This window comes from Rattus norvegicus, chromosome 12 (genome assembly GCF_021556685.1).
Source record: "Rattus norvegicus strain SHRSP/BbbUtx chromosome 12, alternate assembly SHRSP_T2T, whole genome shotgun sequence".
NCBI classification, from domain to species: domain Eukaryota; kingdom Metazoa; phylum Chordata; class Mammalia; order Rodentia; family Muridae; genus Rattus; species Rattus norvegicus.
In genome coordinates, this window is record NC_141545.1 from 42,823,061 (window position 1) to 42,848,321 (window position 25,261).

General features: G+C 50.9%; 1 protein-coding gene across 1 annotated transcript; it reads left to right on the plus strand.

The window, feature by feature from the left end:
- Nucleotides 1–334: 334 nt before the first annotated feature.
- Nucleotides 335–23,990, plus strand: Oas3 (2'-5'-oligoadenylate synthetase 3). The gene is given in 16 exon segments (NM_001009493.1): nt 335–535; nt 3,997–4,279; nt 5,148–5,323; nt 6,897–7,132; nt 8,273–8,426; nt 8,728–9,231; nt 10,945–11,224; nt 12,421–12,596; nt 14,923–15,173; nt 15,478–15,622; nt 17,286–17,459; nt 18,472–18,757; nt 20,155–20,330; nt 20,988–21,226; nt 23,097–23,244; nt 23,399–23,990. Coding segments are annotated over 16 exon segments (3,414 nt in total). The 5' UTR covers nt 335–361; the 3' UTR covers nt 23,411–23,990.
- The last annotated feature ends 1,271 nt before the right edge of the window (nt 23,991–25,261 follow it).

Below are 25,261 nucleotides of genomic sequence, written 5' to 3' on the forward strand. Positions count from 1 at the left end.
CCTCTGTCTCCTGCGCGGGATACGTGTCGGCCCAGAGATCTCTGTAATAGGTCTCCGTAATAAACCTCGCCTTTGCTTATTACATCCAAAATGGTCTCTCTGTGTCTGGGGTCCGCGATTTCCCAAGACTTAAGTAAGGGTCTCTCTGCGTGGGATCTTTCACCAGGAAACAGCACAACCATAAACATAATCTCAACAACGCCCTGAGCTTAGGGAAGAGAGGAACTTGGCAGAGAGGAGAAAACGAAAGTGAATGATCGAGAATGACAGAGGTGACACGGGCAACACACCCTATTGTCAGCTCAGGAGCACCCCAAGAAGCCTAGGGAGAAACGAAACTCTCCTGAGGGCATGGGTCAACATGGACCTGTACCACACGCCAGCCGGAGCTCTGGACAAGCTGGTGGCCCACAGCCTGCACCCAGCCCCTGAGTTCACAGCGGCTGTGCGGCGTGCTCTGGGGTCCCTGGACAACGTCCTAAGGAAGAACGGAGCCGGAGGGTTACAGAGACCAAGGGTGATAAGGATCATCAAGGTGAGAGGGTGGGGCACCCCAAGGCAGAAACCTTCAGGGTCTTCTTGAGGGAAGGCTCAGGCGTTATTGTAATGAGCCAGTCTGTGGGGAAACTGAGGAATCAAACAGCAAGTTACACATCCAAGGTAAAGGCACAACCAGGGGCACACCGGGTGACCTGATTGCTTCCTATTCTCTCTTAAAGGCTGTCTCGTTGACCCACCTACTCAGCCTCTGGGCCTCACACTGCCTGATCTGAGGCTGGGGGAATCACACCCACTGGGGCTCAGCCTTTGAGAAAAAGAAGATGACCTGGTTAAACCACACAGAGTCCCTCAAAGCTCATGGTTCTGGGGATAGGGATCACTGCCAGCTTTATGCATGGGGAACCTGAGGCTGAGTGCGGCTAAGCTACTGCTCTAAGCCACACCTTGTCACTTGAGCACCCTGCCAGGCTGTCCCTATAACCTTTGGATGCTCAGAGAGCAGGAGAGACAAACTGTGAGCTGCCTTAATCCTGGGTAAACCTGCTGAGGCAGGGGCATCATGGGGACCTAGGATTGAGACTTGAGATTGTCCTGGGTAGGTCTCAGCTCACTGGCCAGTTCCTGAGGCTGCCTCTGAGCTGGAGAAGTGGAAGGAGGCTTGTGGTCTGGGAGACACAGAGCCTGCCTTCTGCATCTCGGGTGTGGCTGAATCCCTTCCAGGCAATGGGGGATGTGGGCAAGTCTGTCCCTCCTCCTAAGGTCTCAGGGACTAACAGAAAAACAGTCTCACCAAAGGTCACTCTGGAGGAACAATGAATCTATTGCTTTTCCTGACTGAGCCTAGGGAAGTGGGCCCCACTGGAAAGCCTTCACCAGCAGGGACAAGGCCTTCTGGAAGCTGCCTAGGCTCTCCCCTCCCCCCAGTCACTAGAGCTATACAACCCAGGCCAGGAGCAGTTGGGGCAGAATTGCACTAGGGAGTCGCTAGGTCCTCAGGGGAGGGTGAATGAGCAGCAAGTGGAATCACCAGGCCATTATTTCAGACTTGGCTCCCGTGTACTGGGGTTACAAGTGTGGTTCACCAGAGGCCACCACAGGTTATGAAGTCTCCTTTCAGCCACACAAAGAAGATGGGGTGGGGAGTGGGGGGGGGTGGAGCAGGGTTCATGGGGACAAGTTCTCTTTAAACTCCCCATGGGGTGGGTTCGAAAACCAAAATTGAGCTCAATACCGGATGGGTTGGCAAGACCCACACTATGCCACTAAGGCACCAGCTGGGACACTCCCCCTCCTCCTCTGTTGTAGAGATTTTTAATCCCAAACCCAAGGTTTCTATCTCGCCTTTGACCATTTAGCTCCCAGATAAAAGACACACACACAGCCTTTATATTACAATAAGCCTTAAGCAGCACAAGAGCTGGGCAGATGCCTACCCTTTATGCTGTTAGAATCCACTTTCCTATTGATAACCCTGAGTTATTATTACCATGTTTCATCTGGGCTGCTCTTAACTTCAACTGGCCAGCCCTCAGGGCCACGTATTTATGGATCACCTAACCCGTGGCCACTTCTCCTCCTCTACCGCCACCTTCTTCTCCATGTGGTTCTCCTCCGACCCCAAGCCCAGGAAACCGAAACCCCACCTATGTCTCTTTTCCATGACGATTGGCTGCTGGCATTTTTATTCACCAACCAGAAATAATTTGGGGTCAGGGTCATATAGGTCTGTGTGCAGAATCCAGGTCTTCGGGCCCGACAACTTAGCACTGAGGTGGCCAGCAAGACCAAAACTCAACACTCCTGTTCTCTTTTGGCTTCAAGGAAGAGAGATGGAAGCGTCCCCTCCCCTGGTTTGCCATGTTTCCTTTGCAAGATGAGGGTATGGTAGTACCTTCCTCCCAGCATCCTTAGGGAGGTGCTCATGTGTGAGACTGGAAGCTGCCCAGTGGTTATTTCCTCTACTACTTCCTATTTCTCCACACGCCATAGAGAGGATCAGCTGTGAGGGGCGTGGCATCATCAGTGGGGGCCCCAGACTGCATGGGGCCCGAGCCTTATCTGACTCTTCCTGTCCTATGATTGGGGTCACGTACCGGTATCTGCCACCATATTTGTGGCCACAACCAGGGCAGCTATGTACTGAGAGCAGATAACTGACAGCGATAGTCATAGGAGTCACCTTCCAGAGTCCTCAGACTGGAAGCTTTGAGACCAAACACCATCGGAAAGGTCTGGACACTAGGCCTGTCCCAGCATGCTTCTGTACTTGCTGCCACAAAGAGAGTCAACTTCCTGACCACAGTCGGCTCTAAAGAGCTGAGAATGGAAGCCAGAGGGACTGCTCAGTGGTTAACGCCCAACAAGCATGAGGTCTGGAGGTCAAATACCCAGAATTCACATAAATGACATGTGGGTGTGGTAGCCTATAGTCCAGGCCTCAGAAAGTGGACAACAGTGCATCCTTAGAGCAAGCTGAACCAGAGAAACCAGCCATGTTGGAGAGCTCTGGGTCTGATCCAGGAATCCTACTGCAGTGAGGGAGATGATTCCTGACATCAGCCTTGGGCCTCCACATGAGCACACACACACACACACACACACACACACACACACACACACACACATACATGCGAACACACACATACACATTCATGGGCATGCATACACACACACATACACATATATGCACACATATGCGTGCACATGGAAACACACACACATGCATGCACACACATGCCCCCACATATACACATAAGCACTGGTACACACATACCCCATGCACACATACATGTGCACACACATGTACACATGCGCACACACAAATACACAAGCACTGGGACACACATACCCCATGCACACACACACATGTACACACTCACACAAACACACACATGCACACACATAATACACACAAGCACTTGTACGTGCACCCCATATGCGCATGGGCACATGCACCCCATGCCCACATGTGCAAACCAAAAAGGATGCTGGAGAGAGGGCTCAAGGGTTCAAACCTCTGGCTGTTTTCACAGAGGACCTGGGTTCATTTCCCAGCACCCACCTGGCAGCGCACTACAGGGTATAATTTCACTTCCAGGGGAATCCAGGACCCCTCTTCTGGGCTCTGCAGGCACCAGGCACGCGTGCACACACACACACACACACACACACACACACACACACACACACACCCCACATACATATTTGCAGGCAGAACACCCATACACATGAAATAAGAATCAATTAAATATTTTTTAAATAGACCAGGGCTGGTGGGGCTGGAGTCCAGCATCAATTACAGGTGTGCTTTTATGGATTAAAATCTTTCTCTGAAACTCAAGCCTGGCTGCTGTGAGCAGAACCTGGGTTCTGCCTGGTGTTGGATGCCAATAGCTACCTGAGGGCCCCTCCCAAGCCTTCACGGCCCACCCAGTCCATCAGGAGCTCCTATGGGAGTCCTGGAGCACAGTCCTCAGCTGTCTCTCTTCCTCACAGGGAGGAGCCCATGCTCGAGGCACAGCTCTCAGAGGTGGCACTGATGTCGAACTCGTCATCTTCCTCGACTGCCTCCGGAGCTTTGGCGACCAGAAGACCTGTCACACAGAGATCCTGGGCGCCATACAAGCATTGCTGGAGTCCTGGGGGTGCAACCCTGGGCCTGGCCTGACTTTTGAGTTTTCTGGGCCAAAGGCGTCTGGCATCTTACAGTTTCGCCTGGCATCGGTGGACCAAGAAAACTGGATAGATGTTAGCCTGGTGCCTGCCTTCGATGCCCTAGGTGAGGGGTCCCCAGCCTGGTTCAGAGTTGGTGGCATCATCACTAGAAGAAAGACTGGTCAAGCATTCTGACCTTCTACCCTATTTGCTGTGTGACCAAGGAGAGCCCCTAGCCCTCTCCGGTTCTTGGTTTCTTGCCTAAATATATTGATTTTAGACACCTAGCAGCCAGAAAGGCCTGGTTCCCTTGGCTCTGTGGTCCTGGGGCGGGTGACTGGTCCTCACCGTGCAGCTCCAGTCTCTCTCCCTCTGCCCTAAAAGCAAAAAAGGTTTTTGTGATGACCCAGCGAAAATGTACTTTTGAAGCCTTTGTTAAGAATTTGGAATTGTCTAAGATGCTCCACCTATAACATGCTAGGCTTATCCTGAAATACGCTTCTGGCCCCATCTGTGAACGAGGACAAAGGTACGGGGCCATTGCCTGTACCTTGCTGTGACCAATTCCTGACCACAGCAGCCAGGCCCCTGACACCCATGCCTTAGCTAGAGGCTCCTTTCTGTTTAGCCATCTTGAAAATCCTGTTCTGGGACTGGAGAGATGGCTCAGTGGTTAAGAGCACTGACTGCTCTTCCTGAGCTTCTGAGTTCAAATCCCATCAACCACATGGTGGCTCACAACCATCTGTAATGTAACCATCTGGTGACCTCTTCTGGTGTGTCTGAAGACAGCAACAGTGTACTTACATATGAGAAAGAAAGAAAGAGAGGAAGAAAGAAGGAAAGAAAGAAAGAAAGTCCTATTCTTCCTCTCAGCCCCCACATCCCTGTCTCCAAGCCCCTACCCCCGCCCCCAGCTCCAGAGAGGGGCTGAGTTCAGTGCCCACAGTGTCCTCTGTGTCTTTCTAACCCGCTGTCCTTGATGCCCCCAGGACAGCTCCACTCTGAAGTCAAGCCAACACCCAATGTGTACTCCTCCCTCCTCAGCAGCCACTGCCAGGCTGGGGAACACTCAGCCTGCTTCACAGAGCTCCGGAAGAACTTTGTGAATATCCGCCCAGTCAAACTTAAGAACTTAATCCTGCTGGTCAAACACTGGTACCGCCAGGTGAGGCTGCTTGGGTGGGTCCTGCCTTCAGACTAAGACTGGTTGGTTTATTTTTCTTAGTGACCATCTTATTCTGTTTCTGGGAAGTACCTGCTGTGTTCTTTGTCTGTGGTTTTCTCTTGTGAGCTGACTTCTTGTTGATTTATGGGTGCTCTTTACATATTACGGTGTTGATCGTTATTTACAATAATGAGGATGTGGTCTCCAGGTCTGGATTATACCTCTGCTGTCTTTAAAAACCATTTCTCACTGAGAATAGTTGGATTTCAATGTTAGCAGGTATAATCATTTCTTCTCTGAATGATTCGTTCTGTAGGAATGAGTTCAGATTCTTCCCAGACTCAGAATGGCTTCCTGATCTATTCATGCTTGTTTAGCAACTCTGATGGAAAGGCGGGTTGTGCTTCCACCTGGAGAGGAGCGAACAAGCTCCCCTCAAATCCAGGGCCACATATCTTGGCTCCAGTAAACTACTCATAGTAGGCAGGTCTGGGTGTGAGAAGATTCTGGGTTCTAATTCTGATTTTCATTTGCTCTTTGACTTTGGGCAAATTCTCAGACTCCTCTGGCCCTCTGTTTTTGCCACTTCCCCATAAAGGAACATGGGGTTCCTCACACATAAGGAGGAGTCCCTATGAGTAAATGTATGGCTCTGAACCCTAATTTGGGAGGAGGAGAAGGGGGAAGATTGGACATTTGAAGCCTATGTGGGCCACATAGCAAGATTCTCTTAAAAACAAACAAAGAGACCCAGCTATGATGACACACACGTGTAATCCCAGCTCTCAGAGTGGGAGGCAGGAAGACCTTGAGCACAAGATCACCTGGGACTCCACTGTAAACCTCAGGACAGCGTGGGCTACCTGGGACCCTCTTTCATAAAGAAGGGAGGATGGCAGGGAGGAGAACATCAGAGCAACTATGGAGCCAGGCATCCTAGGTTCTAGAAGATTCTTCTAATACCTGAGTGGTGGGTGCCCATGTGCCCCGACCTTTGTGCCACACACCCAGAGATGAGGGGAATGTACTGGGAGGCTGCTGGGCGATTCCACCCAGACAAGTCGCTTCTGGAGAGCCAGCTCGTCTCCTTTAGGAGTGTGGGCCCCCTCTCTCCCTAGTGCGTGGGGTCCCAAGGACACAATACAGACTCAGAAGTGAGAAACAGGGCCCAGAGGAATGTGTGAAGCACGGCCGCTCAGTCACGGCTGCGTCACAGGAAGGAGCATGGCTCTTTAGCACCCTTTCCCTGGGTACCCCGGGTCTCATCTTCTCCAATCTCACTGAGCCCCAGACCCGCCTCTTTTAATTTGAGGGAAAAGTGAACCAACCAACATCAGTCTCCCTGCTGGCTCCTCTCTGGCCACCTTTCCGCTGGGGCTTGACTTTCATTCCTTCGGGTTCCCTCATGTCAGTCTGAAACCCCACAGTAGGCAGACGAGAAAGACTGGGTGTAGGGGGTTGGGGTGCTGCTGGGTCCTGGGGTTAGCTAAGGAAGCAATCTGTGGGGTGCTATGGAGCCCCAGCTGTGTCCCTTTCTCACTGAGCCCAGCCCTCTCTGCGGTTGGGTTCGCAGGTGCAGACACAGGTTGTGAGAGCCACACTGCCCCCTAGCTACGCGCTGGAGCTGCTCACCATCTTTGCCTGGGAGCAGGGCTGTAGGAAGGATGCCTTCAGCCTGGCCCAAGGGCTCCGGACTGTCCTGGCCTTGATCCAACGCAACAAGCATCTCTGCATTTTCTGGACGGAAAACTACGGCTTCGAAGACCCTGCAGTTGGGGAGTTCTTGCGAAGGCAGCTTAAGAGACCCAGGTATTCATTCCCTCAGCTCCCACTGTCTGCTCTCCTGTCCTGTTATACTAGGGGAACGAATTGGTCCTGACTAATTTAACACTTGGGGGAGTTTAGAAACAGAACCACACCCAGGGATCACGTGGTTGTGCCTGTTTAGTCGTCACGGGACAATCATACATTAATGGCAGTTCACACCTTCGAAGGCACCTCTCAGGCCACCAAACATGTCCAGCATGCTGGCGGGCCCCTCCCAGGCAACCGCACCCCGTCATCTGAGTCCTGCCTAGTGGGTCTTTAGCTATAGTGGAGAGAATCTGGCAGCTTGCCCTGCTGGGCCTGGCTCGTCTTCCTCCTCATTAAGTCTCGGTGATGTAGCCGTAGGGTTGTGACTCACTCTTTCGTGGTTCGTGAGAAATATTTCTCTTGGGTGAATTTGTCACGCCGCGAGTCCCAGTCGTGAACAGGGCTGTTAGAGACAGTTATGTGAGCATCGGTACGTATGGGCCAAACGAATGAATGTGCAGGCCTAGAACGGGACGTGAATTACAGTCCCTGGGGTGGGTGCTGTTACTTCTCCCGTACCTCTGCTTCATAGCCATAGTTTTGTTTTGGGTTCTTTTTTATTTTATTTTTTTTTCCTATTGCTATGAGGAAACTCCATGACCAAGGCAACTTATAGAGTGAATTTAATTGAGGCTCACAGTTCCAGGGGATGGAACCATCGTGGCAGGGAACATGGCAACAGGCAGGCAGGCATGGTGCTGGAGCAGTAGCAGAGAGCTTATATCCTGATCCACAGGCAGGATGGGGGTGGGGGGGACGGGAATGAGGAGGGGAGAGTCTTTGAGAACTCAAAGCCCACCTACATGCCCAGCGATACCCCTCCTCCAGCAAGACCACGCCTCCTAATCCTTCCCAAATAGTTCTACCAACTGGGTACTAAATATTTAAATATGTGAATCTCTGGGGAACTGTTCTCATTCAGACCACCACATTGGAGTTCAGGACCTGGCTCTGGTAAAGCAGGTGATGTCATTTTTTTTGCAAATAAGGAAACCTCCCTGTGAGTCTGGAAGGGCAAAGCTGAGAGGAGTGTCAGATCTGCCCTGACTCTGACCCTTCAGACTGCCTGGAGCTTTCTTGTCTCTGGAATTACAGGCCCGTGATCCTGGATCCAGCTGACCCAACATGGGACTTGGGCAATGGGACAGCCTGGTGCTGGGATGTGCTTGCCAAGGAGGCTGAATACAGCTTTAACCAGCAGTGCTTCAAGGAGGCCTCAGGAGCCCTTGTGCAACCTTGGGAGGGGCCGGTGAGTGAGGGAACACTGGGGACCACAGGCTTTGTGCTGATGTGCCAAGGTTGTGTGGGCAACCTGGGGCTGCCTGTGGTGTCCTTGGCTCCCTGGATATGTCTGTCCACCTAGAATTCCTCACAGCTCTCTCTCCAGCATAGCACCTGGCCTGTTGTACACCAAGGTTCATATCTCTCATGACTCCCTCCCCCTCCCCAAGCCTCAGGCACCTCAGCTGTGGCCAGACAGGCTGAGAGAAAGCCTAGGTGGTGAGAGACACCTCTGCTCTGGCTGATAAGGCTTGGTCACCACCTTCCAGGGCCTTCCATGTGCTGGGATCTTGGATTTGGGTCACCCTATCCAACAAGGAGCTAAGCATGCCCTTGAAGACAACAATGGCCACCTTGCTGTTCAGCCAATGAAAGAGAGCCTACAACCATCAAATCCAGCCCGAGGACTCCCAGAAACAGCCACCAAGATCTCCGCTATGCCAGACCCAACGGTCACTGAAACCCACAAGAGCCTCAAAAAATCAGTGCACCCAAAGACTGTCAGTGAAACAGTGGTGAATCCCTCAAGTCATGTTTGGATCACCCAGAGTACAGCATCCTCAAACACGCCTCCGGGCCACTCTAGCATGTCCACCGCTGGGTCACAGATGGGCCCAGATCTGTCACAGATCCCCAGCAAGGAGCTGGACTCCTTCATCCAGGACCACCTCAGGCCGAGTTCCCAGTTCCAGCAGCAGGTGAGGCAGGCCATCGACACCATCCTGTGCTGCCTCCGGGAGAAGTGTGTAGACAAAGTCTTGAGAGTCAGCAAGGTAAGTCCTAAGGTGAAGGTGCCATTTGGGATGCCCCTGGGGAACCACGGTAGTCAGGGAGGGTCCTCAACAGAGCCAAGTTTGGTCAGGGGAACTAGATGTCCTAGGTGTGGCTTGCTGGCTGGGTATAGACAAACAGACGCTCCTTGGGTTAAAATGCAGTCACATCACATCCTACTTTAAGCTGGAAATAGTGTAAATCAAAGCTCTGTTTGTAACTTCTGGCATCTCTCTATGTCCTATGTCATGGCTAGCCTGGCTTGCCCTCTGGTGTTCCCATGCTGTGCATGTTCATCCAGCATTGTGGCCACGTTTCCATGCCATCAAAAGCCAAGCCGGTTAAGCTTGCTTTTACTTTCTTCTTCCTCCTCCTCCTCTTCTTCAATGTTTGGAACTTTTTGAGGAGGGATAGGGTCTTCCATGTAGCCCAGGCTATCCAGGAACTCACTATGTAGCCCAGGCTAGCCCAAAATTCTAGACACTCCTCCTGCCTCTAGAACTGGAATTGCAGGTATGGCCTACCACATTTGGCTTGTTCTGCTTTTAGCAATACAGTTTTGTTGTTCATCCTGGTGTGGTTTGGGCTGACGCCTGCACCTTGCTGTCCCAGGCAACTGCTCTGTCACCGAGCTACCCTCCAACCGCCCCCCGCCACACATACACCAATAAGGTGTCTAGCATTTTGTTTTTTAAAATCCCTGTTAAAACAATTGGATCCCCCCCCCCTTGAGTTCAGAATCTTCTTGTGTTTCTCCTGAGGGCTGTGGGGCCAGTTCTGGTTGCTTCTAACCTTTTCTGGCCTCACACTGACCTGCTTCACAGGTTTCAGGCTTGTCAGGGGGCTTGTAGACAGGTCTTCTCTCCTGGAACATGCTCTCCCTCCCTCCCCCAGCCTCAGCTTTCTCATACCCCTCCCCTCTGATAAGACCTGTCCAATGTCTAGCCATGGTATTTTTTTATGTTAGTCTCACCAAGCCTGGTGGCATACACCCTTCATCCCAGCACTTGAAGGGCAGGGGCAGGGGGTTTCTTGAGTTCAAAGTCAGCAAGGACTATATAGATGGAGTCTCTCTCTCTCTCCCTCCCTCCCCCTCCCTTCCCCTCTCCTCTTCCCTTTTCCCCCTCTTTCTCTCTCTCTCTCACACACACATACACCAGCCAGTGTATCCAGTGTCCAGCACCCATCCTGCCCTAGCAGGCATTAAGCAAAGCCCAAAGCCAGGGACTTTCTGTTTACCAACCATAATGAATTAAATTCCTGAGTGAATATGTGGATGAAAGCTGAGTGGTTGACAGAACACACACAGCCTCACTGGTCTCCAGGATATGGACTTCCACCTCCTGCTACTTAGATGTGCTTAGAAGGGGATGGAATAGGGTCACTGCCTCAATTCCACCTGAGTTAGTAGCCATACACTGGTCTGACACAGCAGACCTGGAGAGAGGCTCCACAGATACAACTCAGCTCCTTTTTTTTTTTAAGATTTATTTATGTTATGTATGTGAGTACACTGTAGCTGTCTTCAGACACACCAGTAGAGGACATCAGACCCCATTGTGAGCCGCCACATGGTTGCTGGGTTTGAACTCAGGACCTCTGGAACAGCAGTCAGTGCTCTTAACCGCTGAGCTCTTAAGGCCCCTGGGCTCTTAAGGCTCCTGGTTCCTGGAGGGTTGGAGAGTACAAGGTCTGAGCTGCATTTACTTCCACAGGGTGGCTCTTTTGGCCGTGGCACAGACCTCACGGGCAAATGTGATGTGGAGCTTGTCATCTTTTATAAAACTCTCGGGGACTTCAAGGGCCAGAACTCACACCAGACAGAGATCCTGTGTGACATGCAGGCCCAGCTGCAGCGCTGGTGTCAGAACCCAGCACCTGGACTGAGCCTCCAGTTTATTGAACAGAAGTCCAATGCTCTGCATCTTCAGCTGGTGCCCACCAACCTCAGCAACTGGGTAGACCTCAGTGTGCTGCCCGCTTTTGATGCAGTGGGTAAGACAGTTGTGGGACCGGGAACCATTGAACAAGAGGCACCTGTCATACTCCTTTGGGACTCACCAAGCACTGAAAACCACCCCTCGGAGATCTTAAAGCAATCACTAAACATTCCCCAGCACCAGTCCCTAGTGCTGCTGTTTGAATGTTGCCACTCTGTTTTCTCTCTTCTCTCTCTCTTTTCCCCAAAGGTTTATTTACTGAATATAAGTACACTGTAGCTGTCTTCAGACACACCAGAAGAAGGCATCAGATCCCATTACAGACAGTTGTGAGCCACCATGTGGTTGCTGGGAATTGAACTCAGGACCTCTGGAAGAGCAGTCAATGCTCCTAACCACTGAGCCATCTCTCCAGCCCCATTTTCTCTCTTCTCTGTTTTTGGGCCATCAGCCCTAGCTCCACTGTTCTCTTGATTCACCCACTCATTTATTTATTTTAAACTGGGTCTTGATGTGCAGGCCGAGTGCCATCCCCCCCAAGTCTTCCGGGATCATAGATGTGGGACCAGTTTCGAATTGTTGGGTCCCCCCCCCCCCTTAATTTTTGTTTCATGTGTGCTTACCTTTAATGCTACATGCATGCAGTACCTGCAGGAGCCACAAGGCGGTGCCAGATCCCCAAGATGGGAGTCACAAGGTTTGCACCACCCAGTGTATGTCAAGAATGGAACCTGAGTCCTCTGCAAGAACAAGTGTTTTTAACTTATGAGCTATCTCTCCAGCCCCCAGTTTCAAGTTATTAAAGTGTTAAATCCCCCATCCCTGAGACGCCTTCTCTGTCCCACTGGCGCACTTCCTCCTTTGTGACTTGTTACTGAGAGCTCCACGGGCAAATGGGATCCACGGAGCCATCTCTCCAGCCTCATGAGCCCCTTCTACACAGAGAAAACTGGGGCCGAGAGGCAATCCACATAGCTTGAATCTGAACCCAGGCCTGTCTCGCACCAGAGCCCACTGCAGAGTGAGGATAGGTAGTGCAAACTGTGAACCAGATGCTACATACCTATAATCCCAGCCCTTAAAAGGCTGAGACAGGAGGACCGCTGCAAGTTCCAGGCCATCCTGGGCTACACAGTACGGTAATGCTAACACAGATTGCTAACATGGCTGGCACCAGTACTGAGTCATTAAAGCTGAGCTTAATCAATGTGCGGGGTGAACTGGTGTCATGGGTGTTCTGTGCTTCCGCAGGGCCGCTGAAGTCCGGCGCCAAACCTCTACCCGAGACGTACTCCTCCCTCCTCAGCAGCGGCTGCCAGGCTGGGGAGCATGCAGCCTGCTTCGCAGAGCTCCGAAGGAACTTCATAAACACTCGCCCTGCCAAACTTAGGAGCCTGATGCTACTGGTCAAACACTGGTACCGCCAGGTGAGCACCCTCCCCCTCCCCCTCCCCCTCCCCCTTCCCAGAAGCCACCTCACCCCCTTCCCAGGAAGCCACCTCCATCACAGTCTTCACCCCCCAAAATGCCTAGGATGGTCTGCCATCACCTCTTTACAAGTTGTACTGCACCGTGGGCAGCTTCTAGAGCCTTCCTCCAAGCGAGCCCTTCTCTGAAGGCCAGCTCACATCCGTGCCCTTAAATAAAAGCAAAAACCAGCTCTCTCCTTAAAGGGGTAGGAGTTAGTTTAACATGGACTGGAATACACACCATCAGATTTAGGTCACCAAATCCCGTGTTCCGTGGGGACAGTTTCATGCATGACATTTTATGGTTAACAGTAAACAAAGCCAGGGGTGACGGCACATAGCTTTAACCCCAGCACTCAGGAGGCAGAGGCAGGCAGATCTCTGTGAATCCCAGGACGGCCAGGGCTACATAGAGAGACCCTGTACCAAAAACACTACAGGAGGAGGGAGGGAGAGAGAGAGAGAGAGAGAGAGAGAGAGAGAGAGAGAGAGAGAGAGAGAGATACAATGGTGGACAGCAGCAAAAAGGAGAGCTCTGCGTTAGCCTCACCATGCTAACCTTTGGGTTGGTGGAAGCCAGCTGTTAAGTCGACACATCCCAAAGGGCTTCCTGTGAGGTCACTGGCAGGAGCCATGCAAGGGAAACTGTGACAAGCGAGTAAGCCTTCTGGAAATGGGTTGCTGCTTTGCTTGGCAGCGAGGGGTGAGCTCTGGAGAGGCATGGACCTAAGGGACTTCATCTCATGGATCGCTTCTTGCTCCCCTGCCTTTCCACACGTGCCGCTGCTGCATTCCTCATACTGCATAACATAGCCTGTTGTTTCCTGGGGTTTTTAACACTCTATTGGGCGATTTCCTGCAGAATCGATATAAAGATATGCTTTCTTGTACTGATAGTGTTTAGACGAATCGATGATTTTCAAGGATTACTGACTTTGGTTTAAATAACTTTAGGAAGTTAGAATAATTAATGGGAAGCCTAAGGAGATGGTTTTAGTGGTTTTGCCAGGAAGATAGAATGGAGTTCAAGGATAGAAAGTGTCCCCTCTTCATAGAATAATAAACTTGCATGATAAGCAGTTCAGTAAGTTCATACACTACAAGCAAGTAAACTGTACTAGGAAGAGAAATAGGCTCAGGACAGATTTTTTTTTATCAAAGAAAAACATTCATTCTAGGTCAGGTCCGAGGAAGAGGCCACAGGTGTGCCCCAGGAGAGAGCAAGGCCACTGATAGATAAAACTATTGCTTTGAACTTATAATGGGCTTATAGAACGAGTCGCAGATAAAACAACTGCTTTGAACTTAATCACCGTCTTGCTGTAACTCTCTCTGGTGTAACACTTTATCTGTGAGGTAATTTTTCTCTTGTACAGAGAACTTTCATTTGAAAACCTATAAAAAGCTAAAAGAAAAAATAAAGGTTGTTAGAGCCCGCTTGTTAGAGGTTTGCTCTATCGTTTAACTGTAAATATGTTTCACGTGTGCACATATACACATACATATGTCTATATGTGCATATGTGAAATTATTGTCTCCCTGGACACAGAGATGTTCAGGCCCAAGTAACTAAGTTTCTTTTTATAATCCCCTGCTGCTACCAGCAGGAGTCAATTGCCAGAAACCATCCGCCTTGGCCCCAGAATAGTAAGAGAGAGTTCATTGCCAGAAGCCATCAGCTCTGGCCCCCGAAGAGCAGAAGAGAGTCGAAATGCCAGGAGCTACCAGCTTTTGGTCCACTGACTCTATATCCTACCTCGGTTTACCCCTGGTGTCAAAGCTGATTTTTGACAAGTCGCAAGGATTCTTAAGTCAGACTAGTTCTGGACCCACAGCAAGCCCAGCAGCCCTGAAAGCCTTAGTTCTGATTGGTCCAGCAGCCCTGAAGGCGGGCTTTAGCTCTGATTGGTCCAGCAGCCCTGAGGGTGGGCCATATTTCATCATCGCTGTGTATTCTACAAACATTTTCCTGCACCCATGTTTACCACCTGCTAGATGGTGCCCGATACCCATTGCAGCCCCCATTCCTGTATAGCTCCTCATGCTCCTTAAAGAAAATACCACCCAAATCTCACCTCCCTGTTCACGGTCTGACCTGGGATAGGTCACAAGCCTCCTCCAGACCTCAGCTTTCTCATCTGTAAACCAGACAGCATCATCCAGCAGTCTCTGTGACCAGTTCTTCTGAGGCTCCCTTTTACATACAACCAACCACCACCTCCTAAGTCCCAAGGACCAGCCTAGAGTAAGTGTCCACATTGACTGATCTCTGGTTGGGCGACAGGTTGCCGCTCGATTTGAAGGAGGAGAGACAGCAGGTGCTGCTCTGCCCCCAGCCTATGCCCTGGAGCTCCTGACAGTCTTTGCCTGGGAACAAGGCTGCGGAGAACAAAAGTTTAGCATGGCTGAAGGCCTGCGGACTGTCCTGAGGCTGGTCCAGCAGCACCAGTCACTCTGTATCTACTGGACAGTCAACTACAGTGTGCAGGACCCAGCCATCAGAGCACACCTTCTCCGCCAGCTTCGGAAAGCCAGGTGCGTACTCCCCAGCAACCACCTCAGTCCCCTCTTCCTACTCTCTCCTGGAGTCCATGGACCGAGGAAGAGGCCATGGTAAGCTTTGAGTCACCCATCCCACCCTCCCTGCTTGCCTCTGGAGTCTGATAAAGAAGCATGGGCTTGGGTGCCCAGGGGACCCCGGGGCCCATTTGATTAGCACAAAATTAAACACCATTAAAGTCAAGGGCCCCAAGAGCTGGTTTAGGCTCCACCCAACATTCCTTCTGGCCCCTGAATTCCAACTGACTGTCCTTCCTGCCTCCCTCTGTTCTGTCCCCAGGCCTCTAATCCTAGACCCTGCAGATCCCACCTGGAACGTGGACCAGGGCAACTGGAAGTTGCTGGCTCAGGAGGCGGCTGCCCTGGAGTCACAAGTCTGCCTTCAGAGTAGGGATGGGACTCTGGTGCCACCCTGGGATGTTATGGTAAGAGACCGGGCCCTGGAGCCACTGAGATGAGCCAAGGGTAAAGTGCTTGCCCACAAGCCTGAGTACCTGAGTTCAGTTCCCAGAACACACGGGAAAGGGGGAGGGGAGAACTGACTCCACAGAGTTGTCCTCTGACCTCCACTTACGATCTGTGATTCTGTGATGTGTGTGTGCGCACACACACACACACGCACACACACACACACACACACACACACACACACACACACACACCATGCCACATTATAAATGGTATGTTTCTAACGTTTTAAAGAGGCAGGGCACTCGGGTGGAGAGCATGTTAGCTCCCCGCCAGGTCCCTTCGCTGCCTCCTCTCCAGTGGCTGGGAGAACTGATGGTGACAGCTGCTACTCCTCTGGAGAGCTGACCTCTGTAAGAGGTCATATCCCAGCTGGTGCCCAAGGGACACCTGGGAACAATAAACTGCCTTTATCTGGGGTGCAGTCCCCACTCTTCAACCTCCCTGAGACCAAAGCCTGTGCCTGACTGAACCCTGGGTTTCTCATCCCATTCACCCTCTTCTGTGTCCCTGTTCTAATTTTCTTTCTGTTGCTGTCATAAACACCACAGCTGAAACAAACCGTTGGTTTGGCTTACAGTCCCACATTGCAGCCCATCCCTGAGAAAAGACAAGGCAGGAACCTGGAGGCAGGAAGTGGAAGCAAAGGCTACTTACTGTTTTGTTCCTCCTGGCTTGCTCAGAAGCGTAGGACTACCTGCCTAGGGGATGGTACCACCTATGGTGGGCTGGGCCCTCGAGCCTCAATCATTAGTCGGGAAAATGCCCCACAGGTTTGCCTATGGCCAGTGTGTTAGTGACGTTTTTCTCAGCTGAGGTTCCCTCTTCTCAGATGATCCCTAGCTCATCAAGTTGACAAAACCTGACTACTAAAAGTCAAATTACACAAAGCAACACATTCCCCATCTCTAAAGTCCCAGTCAAATAGTCGGGCTCTGTATTTGGAGGAGAAAAACCCAAGGCATAAGCCACCTTCAGCTCCCAAAGGCCTACTGTCTTACTCAATCCATTTCTGTGACTCTAACAAAATACTGAAAGCCAGGCAACTTTATAGAGAAGGCAGCTCAAGGTTATGGCACTGGTGTGAACTGGGCTGTGTTGAGGGTGCCATGGTAGATGCTGTCACAGTTGGGGGAAAAAGTGTTGAAATAAGATATCATGCTCCAAGGTGAGAGGCCACTGCGATGACTAGACTACGAGGATACCGAGGGCCAGGCTGGCTCTTGTCACATTTTCCTGTCAGAACACACTCAGTGTTCTCTGAGGACCACCTTTAGCCCATCCTGAGGCACCTTCCTCAAGGTTCCGTCTTTAAAGGTCCCTCATCTCCACAGAGGGCCCAGCATGCAGTGCATGAACCTTTGAAAGACAAATCATATCTGGACCACAGCCAGTGTGATGCTATTTCATTTAACATGTAAGATCCACTGGGATGGAGAGGAACGCCCGTACCCATTTAAAGGTGGGGAAACTGAGGCTGCCTCAGCACATGCCAGCCAGTGAGGAAGAACAGGGGGTGTGGGAGACTGTGGGAGCATCAGCCTCCATGGATGCCGAAGGACAACACGCGGGTGTCCCCAGCATGCTGCTTCAGCAAACCCCACCTGTTTCTCCCCACAGCCAGCCCTCCTTCACCAGACCCCGGCTCAGAACCTGGACAAGTTCATCTGTGAATTCCTCCAGCCTGACCGCCATTTCCTGACTCAGGTGAAGAGAGCAGTGGACACCATATGTTCCTTCCTGAAAGAAAACTGCTTCCGGAATTCTACCATCAAGGTGCTCAAGGTGGTCAAGGTGAGACCCAGGGAGCTGCAGGGGTGGGGCCTCGTGTGGGGCGGGGCCGCTCTCCAGCCACCTGGTGGGCTCTAGTGATGTCCTTGTCCACAGAAAAGGAACGAGGCAGGGGATACAGTTGGGAGCTAGGGAGGAGATCCCTTTGCAGGTACGGTGCAATACAGGGGCATCCACAGGGTACCAAGGCATCCACAGGAATGGCTACTCTCTTTGGTTCTTGGATCTGCTTTCCTCTTTCTTTCTTAACAAAAACAAAAAACAAAACAACAACAACAACAAAAAAAAAAAAACGCAGCACTAATGACAACAACCAGCTGTCTGATTTCCACAAATATGTGCAAAGCCGGATTGACTTTCTACGACTCCCTTTGTGGCAGCCCTTGGTAGTGCTAAACCTCTCGAAAGGATTCGCTTTTCTCGGAGAGAAACATCACTCAGATGGGTAGGGAGCTTACCTAGCATCCAAGCATCCCTGGATTCCGTCCCCAGAACTGTATGAACTGGGCATGCTGGAGCAGTGCTTGTGATACTCAAATTCCAGAGGTCAAGAGAGGATGACCCCAGGGTCGGCTGGCCAGTTAGTAGAGCTGTATTAGTGAGCTCCAGGCTCAGGGAGAGACCCTGTCTCAAAATGATGATGATGATGATGGTGGTGGTGATGGTGGTGGTGGTGGTGGTGATGATGATGATGATGGTGGTGGTAGTGGTGGTGGTGGTGGTGATGATGATATGATAATGGAGGAGGAAGAGATATCAATGTTGCCCTCTGGCCTCCACATGTGCACATGCACACACACACATACACACACACACACACACACACACACACACACACACACACACACAGGTTGTAAAGGGCCCTTCAGGGCTCAAGCCACCTTCTTTTTTTTTTTTTTTCTTTTCTTTTTTTCGGAGCTGGGGACCGAACCCAGGGCCTTGCACTTGCTAGGCAAGCGCTCTACCACTGAGCTAAATCCCCAACCCCTCAAGCCACCTTCTATGTCCTCCCCAGGGTGGGTCTTCTGCCAAAGGCACTGCTCTACAAGGGCGCTCAGATGCTGACCTGGTGGTGTTCCTCAGCTGCTTCCGCCAGTTCTCTGAACAAGGCAGCCATCGGGCAGAGATCATCACGGAGATCCAGGCTCAGCTGGAGGCGTGTCAGCAGAAGCAGAGGTTCGATGTCAAGTTTGAGATCTCCAAGAGGAAGAACCCCCGAGTTCTCAGCTTCACGCTGACATCCAAGACGCTGCTAGGCCAGAGCGTGGACTTCGATGTGCTGCCAGCCTTCGATGCTCTTGGTGAGGTCCCAGACAAAGGCAGGAGGAGAGGAAGAACAGAGGCAGAGTGGTTCCGGGTGGGTGGCCGTAGGGAACTGTGCAAGCAGACCACACCTACTCATGCCACAGGCAAGGGAGATGTGTGGATGTCTCACAGCTCTCCTGCTGTGTGGGACACCGTTTTTTTGATTGCCACACAGATGCTGGGTGATGGGCTGGAGATTGGCCTGGTGATTAGGAGCACGTGGTGCTCTTGAAGAGAATCTGTCTTAGCTACTTTTTTTTTTTTTTTTTTTTTTTTTGTGGTGGAGAGACACCGTGACTAAGGCAATGCTGATAAAAGAAAGCATTTTATTGAGGGCTTGCTTACAATTTCAGAAGGTTGCTCTGTTATAATGGCGGGAAGCATGATGGCCGGCAGAAGTAGAAGAGAGCTACGTTTCGATCCCCAGGCAGACAGGGGGAGGGAAGAGGGTGAGGTAATAGAAGTGGGGAGCTGTAGGGGGGAGGGGGAGAGGGACAGGGAGAGATTGAAACTGACTGGGCTTAGTGGGGGAATTTAAAACTTTAAAGCCCACCCCGAGGGACACACCTACAACAGCAAGGCCACACCTCCTAATCCTTCCCAAACAGTTCCACCATCTCAAGACGAAGCATTTAAATATTTGACCCTATCGTGGGGAGAGCATTGTCTTTAAAAATATTTATTTATTTATTTTATATGAGTGCTCTATCTGCATGTACACCTGCCTGCCAGAAGAGGGCATCTGATCCCATTACAGATGGTTGTAAGCCATCCCGTCCTTGCTGGGAATTGAACTCGGGCTCATCTGGAAGAGCTGCCAGTACTCTTAAACCACTGAGCCATCTCTCCAGCCCCATGGAGGGCATTCTTATTCAAACTACCACAGGACCCAAGTTCACTTCCCAGCGCCCACATATTGAATGAGACAGGCAGGCATTTAGATGTGATGTAGGTTCTGGTTCTTCTTACACAAATTTGTCTGCTCTGCTTCTATTTAGGTCCACAGGACCAGCATGGTGGTATCGGGCCCCTACCCCAGCAGCCCTGTTACCCAAAGAAGAGTTTTTGTCTTATGACTACCAGAGCCCCCTCCCTGAGAGGGCTGAGCAGGCAGCAGAGAGGGTTACAGACACTACACCATAAGCCTAAACTCTCTCCAGGATGGATAGACTGCTGGCTGAAAAGGAGCCAGGGAGAGAATCCCACTCTCATGGGCGATCTAAGCTAGGCTGTGCCATATCTATGGCCCCGCCCTCACACCTGGTGATCTCCCAGAGGGTCTCAAATCGCCCTTAGACAAGGGACATGAAGGGTCTCTTAGACCAGCTTTCTAAACTGGCCCACCTGGGCTCTGTGAGAGACAGAATGACTCTAGCCTTCTCCCTCTCTACAGGTCAGCTGAAGTCCGGCTCTCGGCCAGATCCCCGGGTCTACACGGACCTCATCCAGAGCTACAGTAATGCAGGAGAGTTCTCTACCTGCTTCACGGAGCTGCAGCGGGACTTCATTAGCTCCCGTCCCACCAAACTCAAGAGTCTGATCCGTCTGGTGAAACACTGGTACCAACAGGTTAGTCACAGGGACTGTTGGTCACTCCTACCTCACCCCCAACCCCCTCCCCCCGCCACACACACACACACACACACACACACACACACAGCTGGGCTGGGTCCCAGGTACTGTGCCCTAAGTAATTTCCTTAGAGGAGACAGGGGTCTGGCCACAAACATAGCCTGTGAGATCAGTCACATTCCACCCGGAGGACCTTGGTTTTCCCATCCATGAAATGGGGTCAAGCCTGGTCTAGTACAGGCTTGTCATCTCAGTTACTTAGGAGGCTGAGGCAGAAAGATGGAAAAGTCAAGATTGGCCTGGGCTACAGAGCAAGTGAGCTCAAGGCTAGTCTGGCCAACTCGGCAAAAACCTGTCTCAAAATAAGAAGTGACAAGCCAGGACACAGATTCTTGGAGGGGTGCTGATAGAGCACTTGCCTAGAATGAGTAAGGCTCTGAGCTCCACCAACTCACACCCACACTCCCAAAGAGTAGAGCTAACGAAGTATGCCCGTGTGTCAAGGGTGATGCCTAGCCAGTCGTCTGGCACACGGGGACGTTCGGTTAAGCCTTAGACTGTCAAGTCCGGGGGTCCCTCTTAACCTGTGTGAGGCATTGGGCATTGTGTTCCCAACGTGGACCTACGCACGTCTCCTGTGTCTTGCTTCTCCAGTGTAACAAGACAGTCAAGGGGAAGGGTTCCTTGCCCCCCCAGCACGGGCTGGAGCTCCTGACTGTGTACGCCTGGGAGCGAGGCAGCCAGAACCCCCAGTTCAACATGGCGGAGGGCTTCCGCACAGTTCTGGAGCTGATTGGCCAGTACCGTCAGCTGTGCGTCTATTGGACCATCAACTACGGTGCAGAAGACGAGACCATCGGAGACTTCCTGAAGATGCAGCTTCAGAAGCCCAGGTTTGGTCACCCCCAGACTCCCCGACCTCAGATCCATGGTACCCACTTCTTTCTGCCTCCTAGAAGCTGAGGACAAAAGGGCAGGGCCCACTCTCTTGAACTGGGTGGTTTCCCAGAGTGGTGCTTTTATTTCCTGAGGAGATAGTCAGTTTCTGGGTCGCCTGTGAATGTGGTTGCCAGATGAAATAAATACAAGCCACCAAGTTCAGCTCAAATGTGAACAAACAACAAATAGTGTGTTAGTCTGAGTGGGTCTCATGCAGGATTTGGGACACGCATATGCTCTTTTTTTTTTTTTTTTTTTTTTTGGTTCTTTTTTTCGGAGCTGGGGACCGAACCCAGGGCCTTGCGCTTCCTAGGTAAGCGCTCTACCACTGAGCTAAATCCCCAGCCCCGATGCTCTTTATATTTAATGAGAGCCGGGATATGGCTCAGCTGGTAGAAGGTTGCCCAGGATACAAGAAATCCTGGGGTCAATCCCAATCACCACATAAACTGGGTGTGGTGGTGCAGGACTATGATGCACACACTCATGGGGTAGAGAGGGCAATCAGGAGTTCAAGATCATTCCCAGCTATAAAACAAGTTCAAGGCCAGCCTGGGTTATGTGAGACCCTAACACCCCCCCCCCAAAAAAAAGAAAGTTGCAGAGGCCATGAGGCACATCTGTAATCATAATATCCAAGAGGCTGAGATAGAAAGGCTGGAGAGATGGCTCAGCAGTTAAGTCTGCTCTTCCGGAGGACCTGGGTTCAATTCCCAGCACCCACATGGTGGCTCAGGACCATCTGTTATTCCAGTCCCTGGGGACCCGATGTCCTCTTTCTGGCTTTCATGGCACCAGGCATGTATGTGTGTAGACATACCTGCAGACAAAGGACTCATACACATAAAAGAATGAGAGGAAATCAAGAGGCTGAGGTAGGAGGTTTTCAAGTTCAAAGCCAGCCTGAGCTACCTCGTAAGCTTCCCACCTCAAAACTTAAATGTATTCACAAGTCCTGAGACACTCAGATTCAACTGGTCATCTAGTATTTGCATTCATTGGATCTGGAAGCTTTACATCCTTTGGGTTATAGAAACATGTTTTTCACCATCTTACCTACCTCTGAAATGGGGATGGATGTAAGCAAGATTGTCCCCTGAACTCATGTTACATTAACAGTTTGTGGGTAGTAGCAGTTTATACTGAGAAACAGTCTGTTGTACATGATATACATTAGCTAGGTAATAGTTTCTACCATGGAGGCTGGGAGGGAGGGTGGTAGAGCCAGTGCTGTAGTTGATTAGCAATGCCTGTCTTCACTTGTAGAAAGTGATTAGCAATGTCTGCCTGGGCACACATGAAAAAATTGGTGCATGTGCAACTGCTTTTTTCCCTCTTTCCTTCTTTCCTTCCTCTTTTAAAAACTGTGTGTGTGTGTGTGTGTGTGTGTGTGTGTGTGTGTGTGTGTGTGTGTGTGTAGTGCCCATGGAGCCTGGGGGAGAGCACCAGATCCCTAGAACTGGAATCATAGAAAGTTGTGGGTTACCCCATGTGGGGGCTGGGAACTGAAGCCAGGACCTCTGGAAGAGCAGTCAGTGCTCTTAAGCACTGAGCCATCTCTCCAGTCCCCCCATCCCCACCCTTTCTGAATAGACTATTTAGCCCAGACTGCTCCAAACTCACAATCCTCCTGCCTCTGCCACTATATCCTACTCCATATGTTTCTTCTTTTCTACCCCTACCCTAGAGTGTGTACCTGAGACACAGAGGAGTCCTTAGGTACTGGCTCTGGCCCGTGTAGTGTTAGGTGAGAGTGGAGAAAAGCCCACCCAGTGTCACAGGTGGATACTGTGGGGATAAGACTGGCCCTAAATACAATTACAGGCCTGTCATCCTGGACCCAGCTGACCCGACAGGCAACCTAGGCCACAATGCCCGCTGGGACCTGCTTGCCAAGGAGGCTGCAGCATACACATCTGCCCTGTGCTGCATGGACAAGGACGGCAACCCCATCAAGCCATGGCCAGTAAAGGTGAGGCCATGTGAGACAGACAGAGGCATTGCAGATGTGGGCATGGGCAAGACAGCCATGGCCTCTATGGTCCCTGTGCCTCCACTTCCTGTGTGGTGAGTGGTTACACCTCTAGGGAAAGACTGAGGTAACCAGTATCTCTTCCTTCCCACAGGCCGCTGTGTGAAGTCCAGAAAGATCAAAAAGTGACACCAGCCCTCAGCAAGGGATACTCAGAATATCTGGCCAGATGTGTGTGTGTGTGTGTGTGTGTGTGTGTGTGTGTTGTGTATTGTGTTTATCTATATATGTTTCTGTGCTGTGTCTGTGTGTCTCTGTAGGTGGTGTGTGTCTGTGTACCCACAGGTGTCTACATGTGTCTGTATATATGTAAGAGTGTGTGTATGTATGTATGTTCACGTGTCTCTGTGTGTGTGCATCTGTGTGTTTGTATGTAGTGTGTCTATAGGTGTATCCTTATGAGTGTGTGTGTTTGTGGTGGAGTGTGTGTGTGTCTGTGTATCTGTGGGTGTCTATATGTGTCTGAGTGTGTGTGATTATATGTGTGTTTATGTGTCTGTGTATTTGTGTGTAGTGAGTTTATAGGTGCATCTGTGTGTCTATATGTATATGTGTGTCTATGTGTGTCTATGGTGTGTGTCCGTGTATCTGTGGGTGTCTATGTGTGTCTGTATGTACGTGTGTGTGTGTGTGACTTGCTTTGTCCAAATGATTGTATGTATGTATGTGTGCTCATGTGGCTCTGTGTATGTGTATGTTTGTGTGTAGTGTGTCTGTAGGTGTATCCGTGTGTCTATAGGTGTATGTATGTCTTTGTATGTCTATATGTCTGTGTGTGTATGTGTGTATGTATGTATATGCATGTATGCATGTGTGTATGTTATATATGTGTGTATGGAATGTATGTGTGTATGGTATGTATGTATGCATGTTATGTATGTCTGTATATGTATTTATGTTATGTATGTGTGTATGTTATGTATGTGTGTATGGAATGTATGTGTGTATGGTGTATGTATGCATGTTATGTATGTATATATATGTATTTATGTTATGTATGTGTGTATGTTATGTATGTGTGTATGCTATGTATGTGTGTATGGTATGTATGTGTGTATGGTATGTATGTATGTATGTGCTCTCTCACACCATCTCCCTTCTGACCACCTGCCCAGCCATGGCCCTCCCTTTCTTTCCTCTGTTTAACCACTTCGTGGGGCTTCATTGACCTCTACTGTGTTCATCCCAGTGCCCCTGACTCCCACACTAGACATCCTAGGAACCAGACATCTTTAAAGCTGCCAGTCTGCTGTTCATCTACCCTGAGCCCTGCTCCAATTCCCACAGTCAGCAGCGGCCCCACCCTGCCAAGAAGCCACACTCCTCCCTGGCATCTCTCTGCCCCTCGAGCCCATGTATACCCCCTACACCTGCAGAGACCCATCAGCTGAGGTCCAGCTGTGACCATGGCCATCCTGGGGCTGAGGTTGTGATGATGATTACAAAGTCCCCGGCCCACGGCCACCACGATGAAGTGAGCAAAACCTGTGATAACTGGGCCTCAGGAACAAAGAAGAGGAGGAAAGGTTCCCCAGGCCTTGCCTGTGGCTCCACCAGCTCCCTCGGGAGGAAGTCAAGAGTGCAGCTTTCCTGAGTCACTGCTGGTGAAAGTTGAGGCTTTTGGATAACACGATGCTTAGGTCACCTATACCCCTGCAACCCCCAACCCATGCTCTACAAGCAACTCTAATAAACCCATCGGCCATCCACTTAGAGCTAGGTGGAATCTTTTCCTTGCTCAGTCATTGTACCCTGTCTGAGACGAACAGACGTTTGTTCATGTCTCCCCAGGGAAGGTCACCCCACACCATCCTGCCCACCTGATGTCTGTTGTTCCCAAATGCAGTGCAAACAGGGGTCCTGAGGGGGACAAGAAGGAATGGGTTTACAAGCCCTTTCCAACAAGAATTCTCACTTTCACTTTTCGCCACACTATGGGTGGATTTTGGATAGTGTT